Source organism: Leuresthes tenuis, unplaced genomic scaffold (genome assembly GCF_036924035.1).
Source record: "Leuresthes tenuis unplaced genomic scaffold, fLeuTen1.0.hap1 SCAF_10, whole genome shotgun sequence".
Lineage (NCBI taxonomy): Eukaryota > Metazoa > Chordata > Actinopteri > Atheriniformes > Atherinopsidae > Leuresthes > Leuresthes tenuis.
Genome location: NW_027325364.1, coordinates 5,355,398 through 5,372,862, shown reverse-complemented (window position 1 = coordinate 5,372,862; position 17,465 = coordinate 5,355,398). Strand labels below are relative to the sequence as shown.

General features: G+C 39.2%; 3 protein-coding genes across 4 annotated transcripts in view; 2 read left to right on the top strand and 1 right to left on the bottom strand.

The window, feature by feature from the left end:
- tmem106ba (transmembrane protein 106Ba) overlaps positions 1-17,465 on the bottom strand; it is a 470,787-nt gene that overhangs the window by 51,218 nt on the left and 402,104 nt on the right. The gene's annotated exons all lie outside the window — the stretch shown is intronic.
- sostdc1a (sclerostin domain containing 1a) lies at positions 6,247-9,084 on the top strand. The gene is made up of 2 exons (XM_072393225.1): positions 6,247-6,569; positions 8,033-9,084. The coding sequence occupies exons 1-2, from the start codon at positions 6,365-6,367 to the stop codon at positions 8,476-8,478; spliced, it is 651 nt and encodes a 216-aa protein (XP_072249326.1). The 5' UTR covers positions 6,247-6,364; the 3' UTR covers positions 8,479-9,084.
- crppa (CDP-L-ribitol pyrophosphorylase A) overlaps positions 9,974-17,465 on the top strand; it is a 54,580-nt gene continuing 47,088 nt past the window's right edge. For both annotated transcript variants that reach the window (XR_011917308.1, XM_072393663.1), the window contains exons 1-2: positions 9,974-10,354; positions 14,335-14,605. Coding sequence is in view for 1 of the 2 variants with exons in the window: in XM_072393663.1 (XP_072249764.1) it covers positions 10,104-10,354; positions 14,335-14,605 (522 nt within the window). In the remaining variant the exon portion in view is untranslated. The remainder of the gene's footprint in view (positions 10,355-14,334; positions 14,606-17,465) is intronic.

Sequence of the window (17,465 nt, the reverse complement as noted above, 5' to 3'; positions counted from 1 at the left end):
AACTGTATTTGTTCAAATTTTACAAAGTTCTGCATTTCATATGTGTGTTAACTGTAAAGTGAAGTTGATACTTTAGCTTTTGTTATCATTTAAATTTTAAATCAAAACAGAAGTTTCAACAAAAACTACAAATTCCACGGCGTTATCAAGCGACTGGAAGTGGCTCAGCAGCATTACGCCAGTGAGGTGTAGCATGGTCATATTTAAGATGGACCATAACATAATCATGTCTGTCTGCTTGTTACAGACTTGTCTCTGTGAAATGATGATAAAATCTTTCTGGCAGCACTCAAGCTCACTTATAAAAACACAATTAAAAAGTGTGTGGGTGAAGAACCACACATCACATCTCAGGCTAAATATATTACTACAAAATCTCTTGGATGCAGCCGTAACGTCCTGGAATTTGGGAATCTTGGAGAACTTGCCACAGTTCATCTGTGGTTTTCTTCTGTCTCTTTATGTGATCCCAAACTGACAGCACGCTGTTGAAATGCTGGCTCCACGGGGGCTTTATGATCTGCTGGAAGACTTTTTGTCCCTACTGTGGCTGAAAATAATTCCTTTTGACTCTGGGTGTTTTGGATCTGCGCTGCGCTGCGAAATGAATGCCTCTTTGAAAAATAAACATCTAATGAATATATTGGTTTAGTACCATCATTACTGCATAAATACCAGTCTTGATTACACAGGATAAACTCAGGAAGCAACATTAATGACTGAGACACAATCTGTCAACCACTGTTTGTCCTCTGTTGAGAACTTTTCCAAACTGTGTCACCACAATGACCCTGACCTGTTGGCTTCATTCCAGGTGTTGTGCATACCTATTGTCCTCCTCCGGTTGCCCTCGCCACGCCTCTCATTACTGCATACGGGCGCTTCCTGATCATGCACACACTCCTGCCGTTCTGCCTGTCAATATGCAGTTACACAATCACCTTTTACTTCCTATGAGGGTCAGCGGAAACAAGGTCCTGCTGCTGAGTTTCAGTGTGCAAAGAAAGAGAGGCACCTCTCAGTTTTCTCTTTCTTTACTTAGTGAAAACACAAAAGCTGGCGCCTATCATATTTACTTTTCAGCATTCATTTAAGCCGGTCCCATAAGAAGCTCAGAGGGGCATCAAAGAGTAAATAGTCCTCTGAGAAGAAGCAGCCATGTTGTCCTTTATTTTTTCTCGGAAGTGGACTGAATGAACCTGTGGTGTCTCTGTTTGAGGAGGAACAGAACAAAAGAGATCGGAAACAATACCAGAGGCTGAGTGTGAAGTTTAGTGACAGACTGCTCACCTGCTGAGTGGATTCAAGATTAAATCATTATTTAAGCGTTTGATAAGTTTTAAGCTTTAAGAGTCTGGTACTTAAGTATATTCCCATTCCAAAGGGAATCAACAGACAGCTAAGAAGTGACCGTTGACATTTGTTTGTTAAAATTAAGCTTGTAAAACAAAAGTATCAGAAAACATTTATTCTTGACCGTTGAGAACAGATTTCCCTTCTATCTGAACATTCACGGCAATAACACAACTCTCACCCATTGTGCTGTAAGTCGCAAACAGACTTTATAACTCCTCTACCTCTGTCAGAGCTACTATGACAGAACTGGACTAAATCTATCACCTTTTGCACTCTGTACCTCAAATACTGGAACACTTCATATCATATGTGATATGTGCCAATATAACAATATTGATATTATATGTCATAATTGTACAATATTGTGATTGTTTGCACATCCTAGTTACATATTCATAGTATATTATTTGTCCAATTCTGTGTTTTTATCACATTCTAATGACTTAATTTCCCTATCTATCTATCTATCTATCTATCTATCTATCTATCTATCTATCTATCTATCTATCTATCTATCTATCTATCTATCTATCTATCTATCTATCTATCTATCTATCTATCTATCTATCTATCTATCTATCTATCTATCTATCTATCTATCTATCTATCTATCTATCTATCTATCTATCTATCTATCTATCGACTGTACTTAAATGTGTGCATGTTTCAGTAAATCCTTACACCTATTTCCATTCCATTCCAATTCTGTTATGCTTTCTTTTCCACAATCCTTATTGTCTTATACTCTCATTTAGATCATCCTTTCTATCTCTTTTTCTCCCTTATACCCTTCCTAATGTAATTTTTTTTTTTTTGCTTTTTTCAACCTTTCCTACCTGTGGCATCCTTTGCATTATCTTTCCTTACCTTTATTTATTTACTTATTCCTTATTTATTTTCATTGCACAGCATACTTTCAAGTTTTGTATCAGAATAAATCTGAGCATCATTAACCAAATAATAACCTTTCATGAAGGACAAAAAACCAAAAGCATTTGTGTGATTGATTAATGCAAATTGGCAAATTATCTCCCATACTGTATCATCTTTCATTCATATGAGCAACAATTAGTGTCTGCACTTTTCATATCAGTAAGACAAGCCAGGAATGAGTGTTCCCCACAAAAGTAATTACATTTCTCTTTGTTTAGCACACCCCACTCACAAAGACTCCAGTTAGTCTGGGCACTCGCTTCATCAGACGTGTAACTGACAGGGAACGAGAGGATGGCAAAGGCAGACAGCAAATTACTCTCAGGCCGTGTCAACTTTCACTCGTGAATTAAACATGCACTCAAGAGAGACAAGTTACAGCGAAGAGAAAATGACAAACTAAGCAGAAAGTAAAACATTTTGGTGTTTTAAGCTGTCAGCTGTGCAGATGTTGTTGTGATTAATTCTCTTTTACTCCTGAAGATGAACGCCGTGGACTCAAACTGTATTTGTAATCATTTCTGTTTTGTCTGACAGAAGGATCAGACATTTCACAATTTCTTTCTGTTTGTTTCAGCCTTGCTGGACGATATAAAGTCCATTAGCAAGACTATATAGTCTTTGTATTGGATTGTACACTGGATGTTTTTCAGAAAGTTTTGGATGGATGGTTGGATTCATGGTCCTCGGAACTTTGATAAGTTTTTCTTTTTACATTGAATAACTTTCAGTTGTCTTCGACTTCCCCATGACATTTTTTTTTTAATTCTTCAGGTGAAATGTGTTTATGATTTATGATGTGAGCTGTGAACAGGCTGGTTTACTTTTTAAAATATTTGTCAACACTTACACTTGAAGGTCATCCTTCAGCTGGAAGGTTGTAGTTCAATCCCCACCTTTCAAAGTCTACATGTTGAGGTATCCTTAGATAAGATACTCACCCCCACATTGCCCCCAGTGAGTGTTCTTTAATTGTAAGTTGCTTTGGTGAAAAGCATCTGCTAAATAAATGGATAATGATGTAAAAGTTCAGTGTTTGGCATGTTCTTCTGTCAGAAATACAATAAAAAATTGAAAATGATGCTTTTGTCTGAGTGAAATCACATGAAGATAAGGACTGTTGTGTCTCTTTAATTTAGGAACTAGCAGTTTATAGCTACAGACGATTGTTGTCCTCCTCATCGCGGTCCACCATGTTGCACTACCATGTTTCTTCAGTAGTCCAGAAGGGTAAAACCCAACACTTGCTCTTAAGAAGGGCTTTTATGCTCTTTGCAGTCTGTAGTTTAACCGACACCGATCTCATGACAGAACATGTAATGGCTACGTTGGTCAGCAGCACTTCACAAAAAAAGCCCAAAATTTAAACAGTGACTCACATTCTCATACTCTGTTCCCAACAGAGACACTGCTTACGTTCAGCTGTGTGAGGATTTTGATGCTCGATGTAACGTTACGCCTGTCACCATGTAGACATTAAACATATGAAGATATACATGTTTGATATTGCTGATTTGGTCATGAGTTCTCCATAAAAAACACCAAATATGTCTGTTTATAACCTTAAATACGGCCATTTTCGGGGCAGCTGTGGTTCAGGAGGAAGAGCAGTCGTCTGATCAGAAGATGGATGGTTCGATTCTTGAACATCACTGCAACACTGCATAGACTGAGACGTGCTGTATGAGTGTGTGTGTGGTAGAAAAAAGCGTTTTGAGTGGTCATGCAGACTAGAAAAAAGCACTATTAAAGTACAGACCATTTACAATTTACCATTCAACATCTCACAACATGGAGACAAAACTCTGCTGATTTGGTCACGGATCCTCCAATCAAAACAACCAAACAGGTCATTTATTCCTACCCGTAAATACGACTATTAATGGCATCCTCTGAACTATCAGCCCGACGTGCAGCAGGCGGTAAATACGGCTCATACAGTGTTTCCACATTGGAGCAGATGTTACTCTCAAGTGTCCTTTAAACCACAAAGTCCAAAGAGGATGCAAAGCACTTTCAAGTTGGACAGCAGTATATGACAGGTTTTTTATTTACTTCTGGGACACACCACAACACTTTACAAAAACAGTTCTGTCATTTCCTGGCTGGGTTGAAGCAATAGCATCACTCGTTGGGTTAAAAATCCATACTGCCCGTTAATTAAAAAAAAAAGAAAAAGAAGATTAGGACTAAACATGCCACGTCACCGTTTGAGCATGCAGTCGTTTTGTGGAGGACAGGAGTCTCTTGTTTAGCCCAAAACACTAATAAGGAGGAAGGAAGGATGGTGAGAGGTGTTAGTCAGCTGAAGCGCCCGATTTAAAACCTACCCCACGCAATGGTTACGGGTTAAGTTAACACATGGCTGGGGTTAGAATTAATATACATGTAAGAAAAAACATACTTAAGGTTATAACAATATACAGAGCTGGGGCTTGAGTATCTTACTATTCATACATAACTGATCTAAAGGCCATCATGATAAAAATGATAACCACTGAAATAAAAGAAAACAAACCCAGGATTGTTGCTCTTCTTTATTTTAGATATATAGCCAAAAGCAGTTATTACACCTTTTCAAATGAGACCAGGCTCAGACCTGAAAGGGCAGGGTAACTGCTCCATTTCATACATACATACTGTTAAGTTATAAAGCTCACACGGAATGTGAGTTTGTGTCCAAATATTTAAACATTTTGATGGTTTTGAGCATTCTTGTGCTCTCTAATTTTAGTTTATAGTGTATGTGAAATGTATACATGTTTTACAACTTATATCATGCTGCTGGAAGCAGACTGAGACTAATGACTTTTTCATTACTGTTTAATGACCAGAGAGGTTGTTAAATAGTATTTGAGTCTGATTCTTGTGAAAACATTTTTTTTCAATGACACACAGTTATTTTAGAGAAAATATCTCTATACAAACGATTAACATGAGGCCATGTAATGGCCTAAATACAGTAAAAACAATAAGCTAAAGAGGCCAGACGGGTCTTTGCTTTTCATGACATCTTGAAAACTCATGCGATCCGGGAACAGCAGGAGTCAGTAAAAGCGCCTGTTTATTTCAGCATCACAACAGCATCCAGAGCTGAAGAACATTTCACTCAACTATTTCACCAGTGTAAAGCAGAGTAGAGCTGGATCACGTTTTGGGTTTCACAGCTGCATAAAAATGTGATTTGAAACAGTCTCAGCAGCTGGTGTTTCTCATATAAGTTCTATATCCTGATTTTTACAGGTAATTTGTACTATTTTTTTTTTTTTTTGGCCAGGAAAACCTTTATTCTATAAAGCTGTTTTCTGTGAGCAAAATAATTTGCTATGTTATTTGTTTTGACTGTTACTGCTCATGTCAGACCTTGGGACTGCTGCATTTAGGTAAACCAATCCAGATATCTTTGCTTGTGAAAACAGCCTGCTGTATTAAATCTAATTCAGATGTAACTTCTCCATTCTTTTATTATTGTCATCATGAAAATAACAGTCGCTCCTTTTTCCATGCACTCCTTAGGCAACATATTCTCCACAAAGCATCTTGTATTCTATTTGACTTCCGAAAATATCAAATTGTTCATTCTTAATAAACCTGAAGTGAACCATAATTATATTTCTGTGAAGGACACTTGAAAAAAACTTTTTAGTTGCTTTTGTCTGATACAAATGTGAGACATTGACTGCCATTCCACACTCTAAGGAAGGACTTTTATCCTTAAATATAATTTTCGTGGCATTATTAGCAGGCTATTTTCTAATTGGATTTAAAACATGTGAATCTTGTCTTCATCATACTCGTGAAGATTGGCGTCTTAATCAGCATCAGGGATAACTTCAAGCTCTCCAAAATTAAAACAAAACAAACAAACCAAAAAAATGGGTGGGGTAGTCGAACCCGCGTGCACTTATGGCGACCAACCAGACCCTCCAGAAGTAGACGCACCTGAGAAGCTGCCAAAGCGAGAGGCGGGCCTGGTTCATATAAATCCGCTCTCCTCACATGGAGCAACTCATCCAGCATCGGGACACTTGCCTCCTGTTGTATCCCTGGTACTCCATCATACCCAGAACCAACCATGCACCTCAGCACGCGCGAGTCATGCCATTCCCTCTTCTTGATCTGCATCCTCCTGAGGAGTTGCCAAGCCTTTAAGAACGACGCCACGGAGCTGCTGTTCTCGCACGTGAGCGCGCCGGTGCAGGAGGTTCAGAGCAACGTGTCCCTGAATCGCGCGCGGACCGGCGGGAGAGGAGCGGGCAACGCGGCTCAGGACAGAGGCGGTGAGTGGAGGGAGGAGGTGGACGCTCCACTGCTTTATGTTTCACGTGGACATTTTATTTCGTTATGATCTTTTTATGCTTAATCCTGTAATTATTTATTAGTATTAGTAATTATGATCATTTTTTGGTTATTTTCCATGAATTTACTATATTCTAACAATTCTATAATGAATTATCTTAACCCACAAACAACCTTTTTCTGTTCATGGAATTGAATGAACATGACTAACTTCCAAAAGCTCAACAAATGGCCTTTTTAAAATTTAATGTACAAATTGGGGAGAGAAGTTTTTGTTCTCTACATCTTTCATGTCTCAAAATTGGTACCTTTTCAGTCAGGACTTTATCTCATCATCACCATCCCATCATTGTTTACATCATAGATCTTAGCTCACTTCCCAAATGTGTTTCCAAACATAATCAAGATCCTATAGGCATCCAGGAAATTAGCAGAAGGGAAAAATGTGGTGTATTTTCATCCAAACCTTTTGCTGAGGGGAGGTTGACTGTCTCAGCCTTTGAAAAGCCATTGCAACACCCAAAATATCATCATCAGTTTCAGAAAAGGACAGCAAAGCTATAAGTTAAATATTTCTTAGACATAGAGTTACTTTAGCGATAATATATTAAAAGAAAGTCCAGAATTGTTGTAGTTTAAACTTTCCACTGAGATCATAGAGTTTTGGGAAGAGACTTTTCCTCTATCCGTCACCAGAGTGAGCTGTAGCAACTCTCACCACAAACCTGGTTCGCTGTACTCCAAGCAGACAATGTTTTCTCCGTATGATTGTGTCTTTGAGCTCTCCCAGTATCGGACTGTGATGGATGGGAGGGGGGGTGGACTAGCGAGAGACAGGAAGATGGAACCTCTCCCTTCGTCATTCATCCAACGCTGTCACTGTGTTGTATGGAGCTGTGTGAATGGAGGTGGTCTTGGGTTACAGTCACAGAGAAGATAGCAGGGGGACAGGATTTGTTGCCTCCAGGAGAAAAAGCTGCCTGAACAGAAATAATCCCCTTGCTAATCCTTGCTTCTCTGACTTTTTAAAAAAGAAAGAGTTTTCTTGGTCACAATGGTATAATTACTTTTAGAATAAGAAAGGTCACAGTGCTTTTGTGCTGCTTTCATTGTGTTCCTGTGAGTTACCAGAGGCTGCAAGAAGATTATAATCACCAGTGGGTGTGAATATTGTGTATAATCATTCAGTTATCAAACATTATCTTAAAATTTCATATTGAAATTATTGTATATATACATATACGTATATATGTTTTTAACAAATAAAATATATATTTCAACTTCTTAAGCATGATTTCTGTTTTAATTTTTCATCAATGATAGCTGGCATACTAATGAAAAAATATCAATGACTTGATAATGATTTATGATTGTTTCCTGTAGTTTTGCTGCTCAGCTGTCAATGCTATTGTCTTGCTAATCTTTCACATCTGTCTGCCTACAGAACGGAGCCAAATCGGATGCAGAGAGCTGAGGTCCACTAAGTACATCTCTGACGGCCACTGCACCAGCATTAACCCAATCAAGGAGCTGGTGTGTGCAGGCGAGTGTCTCCCGGCTCAGATGCTTGAAAATTGGATTGGTGGGGCCCAAGGCAGGAAGTTCTGGGCTCGCCGGAGTGGTAACCACGACTGGCGGTGCGTCAACGACAAGACCCGCACTCAGCGCATCCAGCTGCAATGCCAGGATGGCAGCACAAGAACATACAAAATCACAGTGGTCACCTCCTGCAAGTGCAAGAGGTACTCGAGGCAGCACAATGAGTCAGGTCACAAGTTTGAGGAGCCTGTTCTGTTGCCGCCACAGCTCCTGCACAAACACAAATCCAAGAGCAAGAGGAGGTTGGGCAAGAGCCGGCTAGGTGAGAACCGGCATGAGACTGAACCCTGAGAGCTGGGAGACAGACAGACTCTAAACCCTCAGGAGTTGTGTCCCTGTGACATCCAGAGGTTGCAGTTGTGGATTATCTCTCTGTGACTGGGACTTGATTTATGTGAAGCTGGTTCCTCACTATGACGAAGACTGCAATGGGCACACTAATGACTCCATTTTGGCATTTTAAATCCATTTGGTTAAAAGTAATGTGAACAGGACTGAGGTGTACAGTCTGAAGTGCTCTCTGGGGCAGACAAACTATGACCTAGCTGTAGGGCTGTGCATGCGTTTCAATAATCTCTTTCAGTATACTGATGGAGCTCTGCAGCCAACTAGGCACCAACACCAGTACAAGACACCAAATATCTGAAAAAACAAACAAAAAAATGTCCTGTGTAAATACTTGTACATATATTAAAGTTTACTGTTTTGAAATATGGCCTTGTGTATAAGATTTTACTATGTAAGATTTATGATGTATGATGTAATATATTTCCTTTGGCAACATACCTGATAAATTTTGCTCAAGTGGCCTTAGTCTTTGGGTGAAGTCCTGAAAAGCTTTGTCATTAATCATCCTTGTAATAACTTTGTATGAAATAAATAAAACTTTCTTTTTTATCACGTGTTGTTCCCAGTGAAAAATCAAGGTTTAAAGACTTTGTCAACAGTGGAGGTCTGACATTACGACTTAAACCAGGCCAGAATATGGCTGTCTGGATGTCCGACACAATAACAAATTCTTTGCACCCTTTTTTTTATTCAAATAGATTTCCACAAACATGGTTTGTTCTAATCTTTTATCAGCTGAGCTTGATAAAAGCAAAGCAACGTTAAAACAACAGCATCACGAGTTGTTCACCTGTACATCTGCCTCAAGCAGCAGATTAGTTCATAAACCGCATCAAATAGCAATTAATTACATTCCTCTTTTTCAAAGTAGTTGAAAATGCCAAACACTAAAATGAAATCAAAAACTTGAAAGTAAGAGAAAGTTTATTGTAAAGTGCATTAAAAAATACTCAAGAAGCCCCCTCATCATTTATTTCACTAATTCCACATCTTTTCAAGATAAAACATCACACTATTTTGTCTGGCACAGACCTTACCTTTCAATTTTTCGTTTGATTGTTATCTAACTGTCAGAAAGTCATCATAAAATGAATTAATAAAACTGATAGACGTTGTCCACAAAACCTTTTCACACAAGAAAGGGAAGTTGTTAATTGTATTTACTTATTTTGGAAATGAAAATTCAACTTAGTGGAATCAAATTAAGGACTAATATAATCACTTCCACGTGATCATTTTTCCCTATAATAAAAGACACGCAGCGTGCTTGAAAAAACAGTAATAAAACAGTTTGCTAAAGGTCGCTGCCTCACAAGTGGTCCACTATAATTGTGTTGCCCTTAAACGAATTTAAGGGATTTTTTGCTCAAATCCGGACTCGTGGGGGTTTCTTTTTAAAGCTGTAACCGGAAGTACAGTGGTTGCTCTTCTAGCTTCACAGCCGTGTTTCCCGTGAGTTCTCCATCCACGTTGCTAACCGCACACACACACGCCAACCATTAGCCAGGAATGAATAGTTTTAGGAAATTCCTAGTTTGACATCCCCTACACACCCCACTCATGAGCTGATGGACGTCAGTAATACAAATGTGCAGAACGATGATATTGAACCGGAGAGGCCCGCTCATCCCGCGGTTTTCCCATCCGGCGAAGCCGGGAAGAGCGACCACCACCCGGCGGGGCACTACGTGGACTTCCCGGTGTCGGTGGTTCTTCCTGCCGGCGGCACCGGAGAGAGAACCGGACTGCAGACACCAAAACAGTTCTGCTCGTTTCTGGGAAGACCGCTTATAAGCTACACTATCCAGGCTTTCGAGAGGTAGGAGAAGATAAATCAGAAAAACACCCTGTTTGTAGAAAATATTCAGGTAGATGGAGAACAGGAAGGGAAATTAACTCTTAACCCACTCTGCGCCTCCATGGCCGTAATAACTAGATTAAGAGGCCCCGGGTAAACAATGATCGTGTTGGGCCCCTATTAACTCACATGTGCATTTTTTTCCCTCAGATATCCACAAATCAGAAAAACCATATCTAAGCAATTACAGTAAATATTTTCAGGTGTCACCTTCTTAGAGGTGAACGTGCTGGTTTCATATGATTGCAGTTAAAAAATTGCAATTTTTTTTTGTTAAAACAGTAAGTTATCTTGGGCATCAGAGATAATAATGAAAATATTTAAGTGTTTAGCCTGAAGATTAAACTATTTCTCTTCGAGGATCTACAGTAAATGCAAAGTTGCTGTCACATCATGTTAAATTTTGGTTTGTTTGCACCACTGTAAGGGTACCACTAGCACTAAGGCTGTCTTTAATGTGCATGAACCCTTCATACTGACCTTCATTATAATGTTTTTTGCATATAAAGGAAGACTAACCTTTAAGAGCTTGATTCAATATATTTTTTAATGGATGTTTTTTTCGCCTTTTTCAAAAGAATATCCACATCGTGCAGAAATTCCCACTAATGTGGAAATACTCAAGCTGGGCCAGTCATTGGTGATAAGATCTACATTAACAACGTATCAGAATACAAAATGAGAACATTCTGATCATGCTTAGTGAGATAATTATCCTCGGGCAAAAACTTCAGAGTCAAAATAGTGAGTTGTCCAATGGCGAAACTGAAAATTAAGTTCTTTTGTGTGGACAGTCAGTGAAGTAGAATTGTTGCTCAACTTGACATTATGGTACAAGTCTACGAAAACCTAGGAAAATATCTCATCACACAAAGCGTTGGGCATGAAATAGTAGGCTGAAATGCCCTCGTTTATCGAGAATGCAAGGACATAAAAAAAATGCATTCGCATGTAGATGAGAGGTGAAAACACAGTTAAATCTTTACAGTTTACAATATAGTGCTTGATTAGACCCACTTAACTAAGACTCCATGGAATGAACAGACTCCCATCCAGTTCCTCTTTGTAATGTCCATTTTCTTTCTCTTTATCTGTCTCCCTTTGTGTTCTTTTCCACCAAATCTGACAATTTCAGGTAACATTTAAGCCAAACAAAACCAAAGCTTTCCAGGTAGCAACTGTTACAGCCGTCCCAACACGCAACCGTCACCTTCTCTTCTCCGTTCTGTCTACTCTAGTCTGTCTATCGAGAGTTCCTCTTCCCGACTGAGATAACGACGACCATGGTGCCATATTTGTGGGGTGACAGCATGAAATTGGCAATACAGGACGCCTATGCTCCTGTGTTTAGGGCAAAATGCACCAAGAAATCCTTACCAGTTTTTTTGTAGAAATTTCCATTTAATTAAATATATTGCCAAAAAATAACAGTATTTAACTAAAAAACAAATGTCCACAAACTGGCTTTATTTTATTTTATTTTTTTTTAGCTTTCAGCTGCATCTCATGGTCTTAATCAGTGGACAGAATTAGTTTTTGTGGACTTCTTCCAAAACGCTCATGTGGTTAGTTCAGTTTATTTGTCTGTTTGAAAGCTGGATTACTCTAAATTTTATGGTGGGGTTTGCATGAAAATTGTACCAGAGGTAAGACATCGCCCTGTTTAAAAGTGATACATTTTCATGTTGATCCAGAGCTGGATCTGGATCCGGATCCTGGTTGTTTTTTCTTCAGCCTCGGCGGAGGTCTGTTGTCGTGGGGCTGCCTGTGTTAATTACACGAGTGCCGCATGGCTCACAGAATTAAAACAGAAATATTTCCTGTCATACGTACAGGCTCCAAACAGATTTTAATGTGTAAAGCAGGTGTTAAGCCGTTCCAGTTAAAATAAATGGAGAGTTTTATTTTATGGATAATGCAGCGATTGCCTACAATGACCTGATTAAACCAGACATTCTTTGATTATTCTTGGGGGCTTAATTGACTTGATGGTACACAATAATTTCTGTTTATCTTATTTAATTTTTTTAATTTGTTTCATCACGCTCTGATTTTCCTGAAGTATTCGAGTATTTCTCTTTGGCAGACACACAGACATATTTTCAGCACATTTCAGGCTCCTTAACTTAGAGATGAGAAAGAGGATGTTTATTAAGTTTTGATCTCTTCCTGAGCTTCATTACAAGTTATTTCAACAACAACTGGTGTTTATGATCAGATGAGTCTCATCAGCTTGATGGTTGTGTTTGCTTGTCAGGATATGAACAGAGAAGCAGCCTGTGTGGCCCAGTGGTTGCAGGGAGGTTCCCCGTAGAGGAAGGTCAGAGGTCATCAGTGTTTTGAACCTAAAAATCCCGACCTGGTCACATTTTCAAAGGGATTATTTCCCAGATCTACCCACCGTACAGCCTTGTAAAAAAAATCAACAGTTGAATCAAATAGTCATTTATAATATGAAATGAATTAATTTATTTTTATTTATTTATCTTTGGTTTCTTATTTCTTTTTAATCTGTTGATGAATCTTAAGTTTAAGCCAGCAGTTAGCTAGCATAGCTCAGCATAGGTTGTTTTTTTGACTTGTTTTTGGCTTGAAATACATCAGACGACAACATTGCAATAGCCTTAGAAAACCATACATCGCATGTAATGGCCGTACAACAAGCTTTACTCACAAAGCCCTAGCTTTATGTTGTAGAGCGCGGGGGGTTTCTGTTTCTCTACGACAGTGATGTGAGTTGGTTGGAGGGCAAAGTTGACAGTAGATGCTTAATTCTTGGCTGATTCGTTCAGCTGTCTATGTTCCTTTATGATTCAGATGTTAGGTGAGGGTGAAAACCTCATGGTTTTATTAGCACAGTATTTAATTTTTTGGTACATTTTACACACTGCACGGCCTTATTTACTCTGTCGTTTCCTCTAAGTTTATTGAATTTGAAAACTGGCCATAAGTACATAACCTTCCACTTCCTCATGGCGATGCATCTTAAAATAGATTAAAGCTAGATTAAAGCTAGATTATACTTTTCCAGAACGTCGTCAACGTGACGTCTTCATTGAGCTTTCGAAGTTCTGCGTAGAAGGAGCAGTTGCTCTGCAATTCACCGCCATGCCAGTAGGGGGTGTGGCTGTATGTTTGTGTGGTTTCAGGAGTTATAGCCGAATCCTTGCTTTTTCTTCTGGTTACAGTTAACAACAGTAAACGATAGCAACCGAGGTGGAGCATCTGTATTTACAGTTGGAGCTCATCAGTATTGAAGAACAAATGCTTAAATTGCAAATGTTGAAGCGCAGGCGACAGAGAAGACGTTCGCGGGGGTGGTCCATACGACCGGCCGAGGCTGAACGGGTGAATTTACAACCTGGATGAACAAATGCACTTTAAATAATTTCGAATGTCAACGAGCTTCTTCGCTGTATACAGCCATTAAGACCGGAAAAGGCAACTGCCGGAAATTACGTTCTGAGCGGACCAATCACAGCCCTTACGGCCCGCATCTATGCAACGTGTAGTTAGAATTTTTCGGAGGTAGCTACGTCGTCGAAATGACGTTGAAGCATAAAGTACGACTTAGACTTGGGAGATTTCCACACCTCTTACTGACATAGCTAAAAAGTTGTTCTCTGTATGTTTGATGTAAGCTCTCGGCTAAAGCATAATTTCAGTATCCCTTAAAAAAAAAAGCAAACATATACTGGGTTTAGCATTGAAATGTAATGCAATGAGGTACTTTTCTGTTTTATACATCCTGTAAATTTGATGTAAATAAGAATTGTTCAGATACTTGTCAGTTAAAATCATTTATTTGGAAACATCAGCCTTTGTGTCTGGAACTTCCGTCACATTATTCCATATTACACAGGCAAAAACAATACTTGAAGCTCCAAATATCTGTAAGAGGTCTCATCGTGCATTGCTGAGCAGATGTTGTGTTCTTGCAGGGTGTCGTGGATCCAAAGCATCGTGGTTGTTGTTGCTAAAGAAAACATGGACCTGATGATGGACATCACACAGAGGTTCCAGCACAAGAGGGTTCGAGTGGTGTCAGGTGGCTCAACACGCCACAGGTCCATATGCAACGGAGTCTTGGCTCTGGGCGAGGAGACGCCAGCAGCTGTCAGACCCAAGGTGGTCATCATACATGATGCTGTGCGGCCTTTTGTGGAGGAGGACTTTCTGCACAAGATAGCAATGGCTGCTAAGGAACAAGGGGTCAGTGTGATAGAAGTTCATTTAAATAACAATAAGGAATTAAAATAACTTTTTAAGCTGGAATCCATCCATGTTTTATGTTAGTTTTCTGTTCTTTATCTTGATAACAGATATTATATTTGAGTATTTTTTATGGAAACGACTAAGGCCAGAAGAAACCAGACCAGAAGAATTATTATTTTGAGGCTGCGTTTTACCACATTGAGTCTATGAGGTACAGTTAGTTTGCATGTTTTATTGATGGCTCAGGGCAGAATCCCACTGCCTGAGGCTTTACGCATGATAAATGAATACCAGACCAGTAGTGCACCATAGTGTTAAGGTGAAATACTGACCATGCATTTACTGGCTGTCATTTTTCACCCAAAAACACCAAACCTCTGTTTCCAAATTCTCAAATGTGAGGATTTACTTTGCTTTAGTCATACTGAACCGAACCCATTTCCTGTTCAGTAAATCCCAGAGACTATTATCATTATTTTATTAAGTATCTGGATTAATTGGAAATGTAGATCACTGTAACAGACAGTATCAGGAAAACCGGACCAAAGCATGAACTGATTCATCTGCAGTGAGAAAAGTTGAGACTCTGAACAGAGAGTGTGTAAAGCACTTCATCATGTTTGATTGAGGAACCTGGATGTGCTGGTTGGTCTCATTATACATTTTATGTAAAGGCACATCAGTTTGCTGTTTACACACATGCCGATTGTGCTCTGTCAAGAATTCTTTAATTTTCTGCATTTCCATAAAATGTGTAAGAACCTGTGTTTGATAAGCATTTCATTGTGTAATGCTTCTCAGTGATCTACACCAGTGAATGGGTCGTCCTCAGCCTTCTGCAGAGCTTAAAGACCTGACCCATTCATTTGAATCAGGTGTGCTGGAGCAGGGAAACATGGAAAACATGCAGGGTGGGGTGCCTTCAGGACCAGGATTGGGAAACACTTTTGTCACACCGCCAGCTACTTTTGAGTCAGACGGATGCTGCACTGCTCACTGGATTAGGAATATTCTCTCACAACATGGCGTTAGGGGTGTGACGATACACTCAGCTCACGACACGAGATTAAGAAAACTACCGTGACAAAATATATGACTGGACCAACAGACTTTTATATAACCGAGTTGCACATGCATTTTGAAATGGTTTATGATAACTCTTTACATGCACGATGTAAGCAGGAGCTTTTAATAAACTTCTTCTCCCACAAATTGAAACTAAATTGCCGTGGTGTACGGCATTATTTTCATGCAATGCTTGCATATTGTCCGAGTCTTATCAGTCACTCTACTGCCATTTATCATTTCCACCAGGTACCTAAAAAGCTGCCAAACAAATGATTTGAAAGTGGGGGGGCATCTTCAGTGGTAATACCGGTAGTTTCCAACATCATTCTGGCCCCTCCTTCTCCTCCTCTTCTTCTTTTGCTTCTCCTTCTTTAGGTTCCGGCAGGCTAGACGTAGCAAAGGCGCATTACTGCCCCCACAGGTCACAAACAGAAGTTTGGATAGCTCACAAATATCGTCAAGTTTAATCTTGTGAGCTCTCGTGGCACGAGATCTCGTCACACCCCGACATGAAGTGATCTTTAACTTTCTTGTTTATTCCCAATCTCCAAATCTGCCTTTTGTTCTAATCTGCCAGTGACTTTTCCAGCCTGATTGATGCTGGATCTTTGGAGCCAATGTTAATCAGGGAGAAATTGTTTGGCCTTGTCGTGGAGCTGAATATTGAATAACAGACACTTTATGTAGGAATGAGTCACATCTCATTTACTTGATCTTTTTTTTCCTGATTTATTTATGTTGACAATAAATGCTGAATGCTTTGGAGTTGTGTTTCTAGATAAACATGGCATGACTCACTGCTGCCAGATGTAACAGCATGAGTTGCTTAAAATGACTTTAATAATGAATTTGTTATCAAGGCAAAATACATTTGTTCATTGACCATTTTCATATGTGATTTATTTGTTTTTTTTAATCAGATGATTTTATAAATTTTTTATTAACTTAATCAGAAAAATCATGAAAGAAAACGATTATTGTTGCAGCTATATAAGATGCACATTTGTCAGAGTCTCAAGACATTTGAGACTTAATGAAAACTCACTTAGTATAAAATAAAGATGATTTAAATAATGATTAGATGTGCAAACAAAAAGACCCTGAAACAAATGGAAATGATGTCACTGCTTTGGTCACTTTGTGGTCTTATGGTTGCTCTGTGTTAAAAGTTCATAAAATGTCACAACGTGGCAAAACTTCTTTACTTATGAGGCAGGAAACGTCTATTTTCAGGGGAAAAGCAGCACAGAGAACGATCCTAATCCCCATACAAATAGAGTAATAACCCTAAAAGCCACTCGCTTCTCATGCTTGGAAAGCGGAGCGTAGCTAAATTGATTCTTGAATGGAGCTCATACTTCATCTTTTCTTGAGCCTTCAGCTGAAAACCAGAGAAGGTCAATTACAGAACTGAGTATAAACAAATCTAACACGCTTAACTGCAGCTGGAGTGAAATATTTCATCTGGTGGGGAAACGGTCGCTAAAAGTGAAGGTATATCTGTGTTGTGAGCTTTATTTCTCACCTGTCAATGTAAACATAAATAAACCAAACACTAAAATACAGGAAAGTCAAGTTTTCCAGGCATGTTCAGACCAAGGCAAACTAACACCTTCTGTGATTCCCCCCCGTAACAAGATTGATCCATCTCTTAAATACTGTTTATCGTACTGTCAGCCTCATCGCTCCTCTGTAGGTCAGCAATATACAGAAAACATCTGGAGCAAAGCCACAGACGGTCTGACCAACAGCCTGAATCACGGTTAAGGCCTTGTTGAATGCAGGCTGT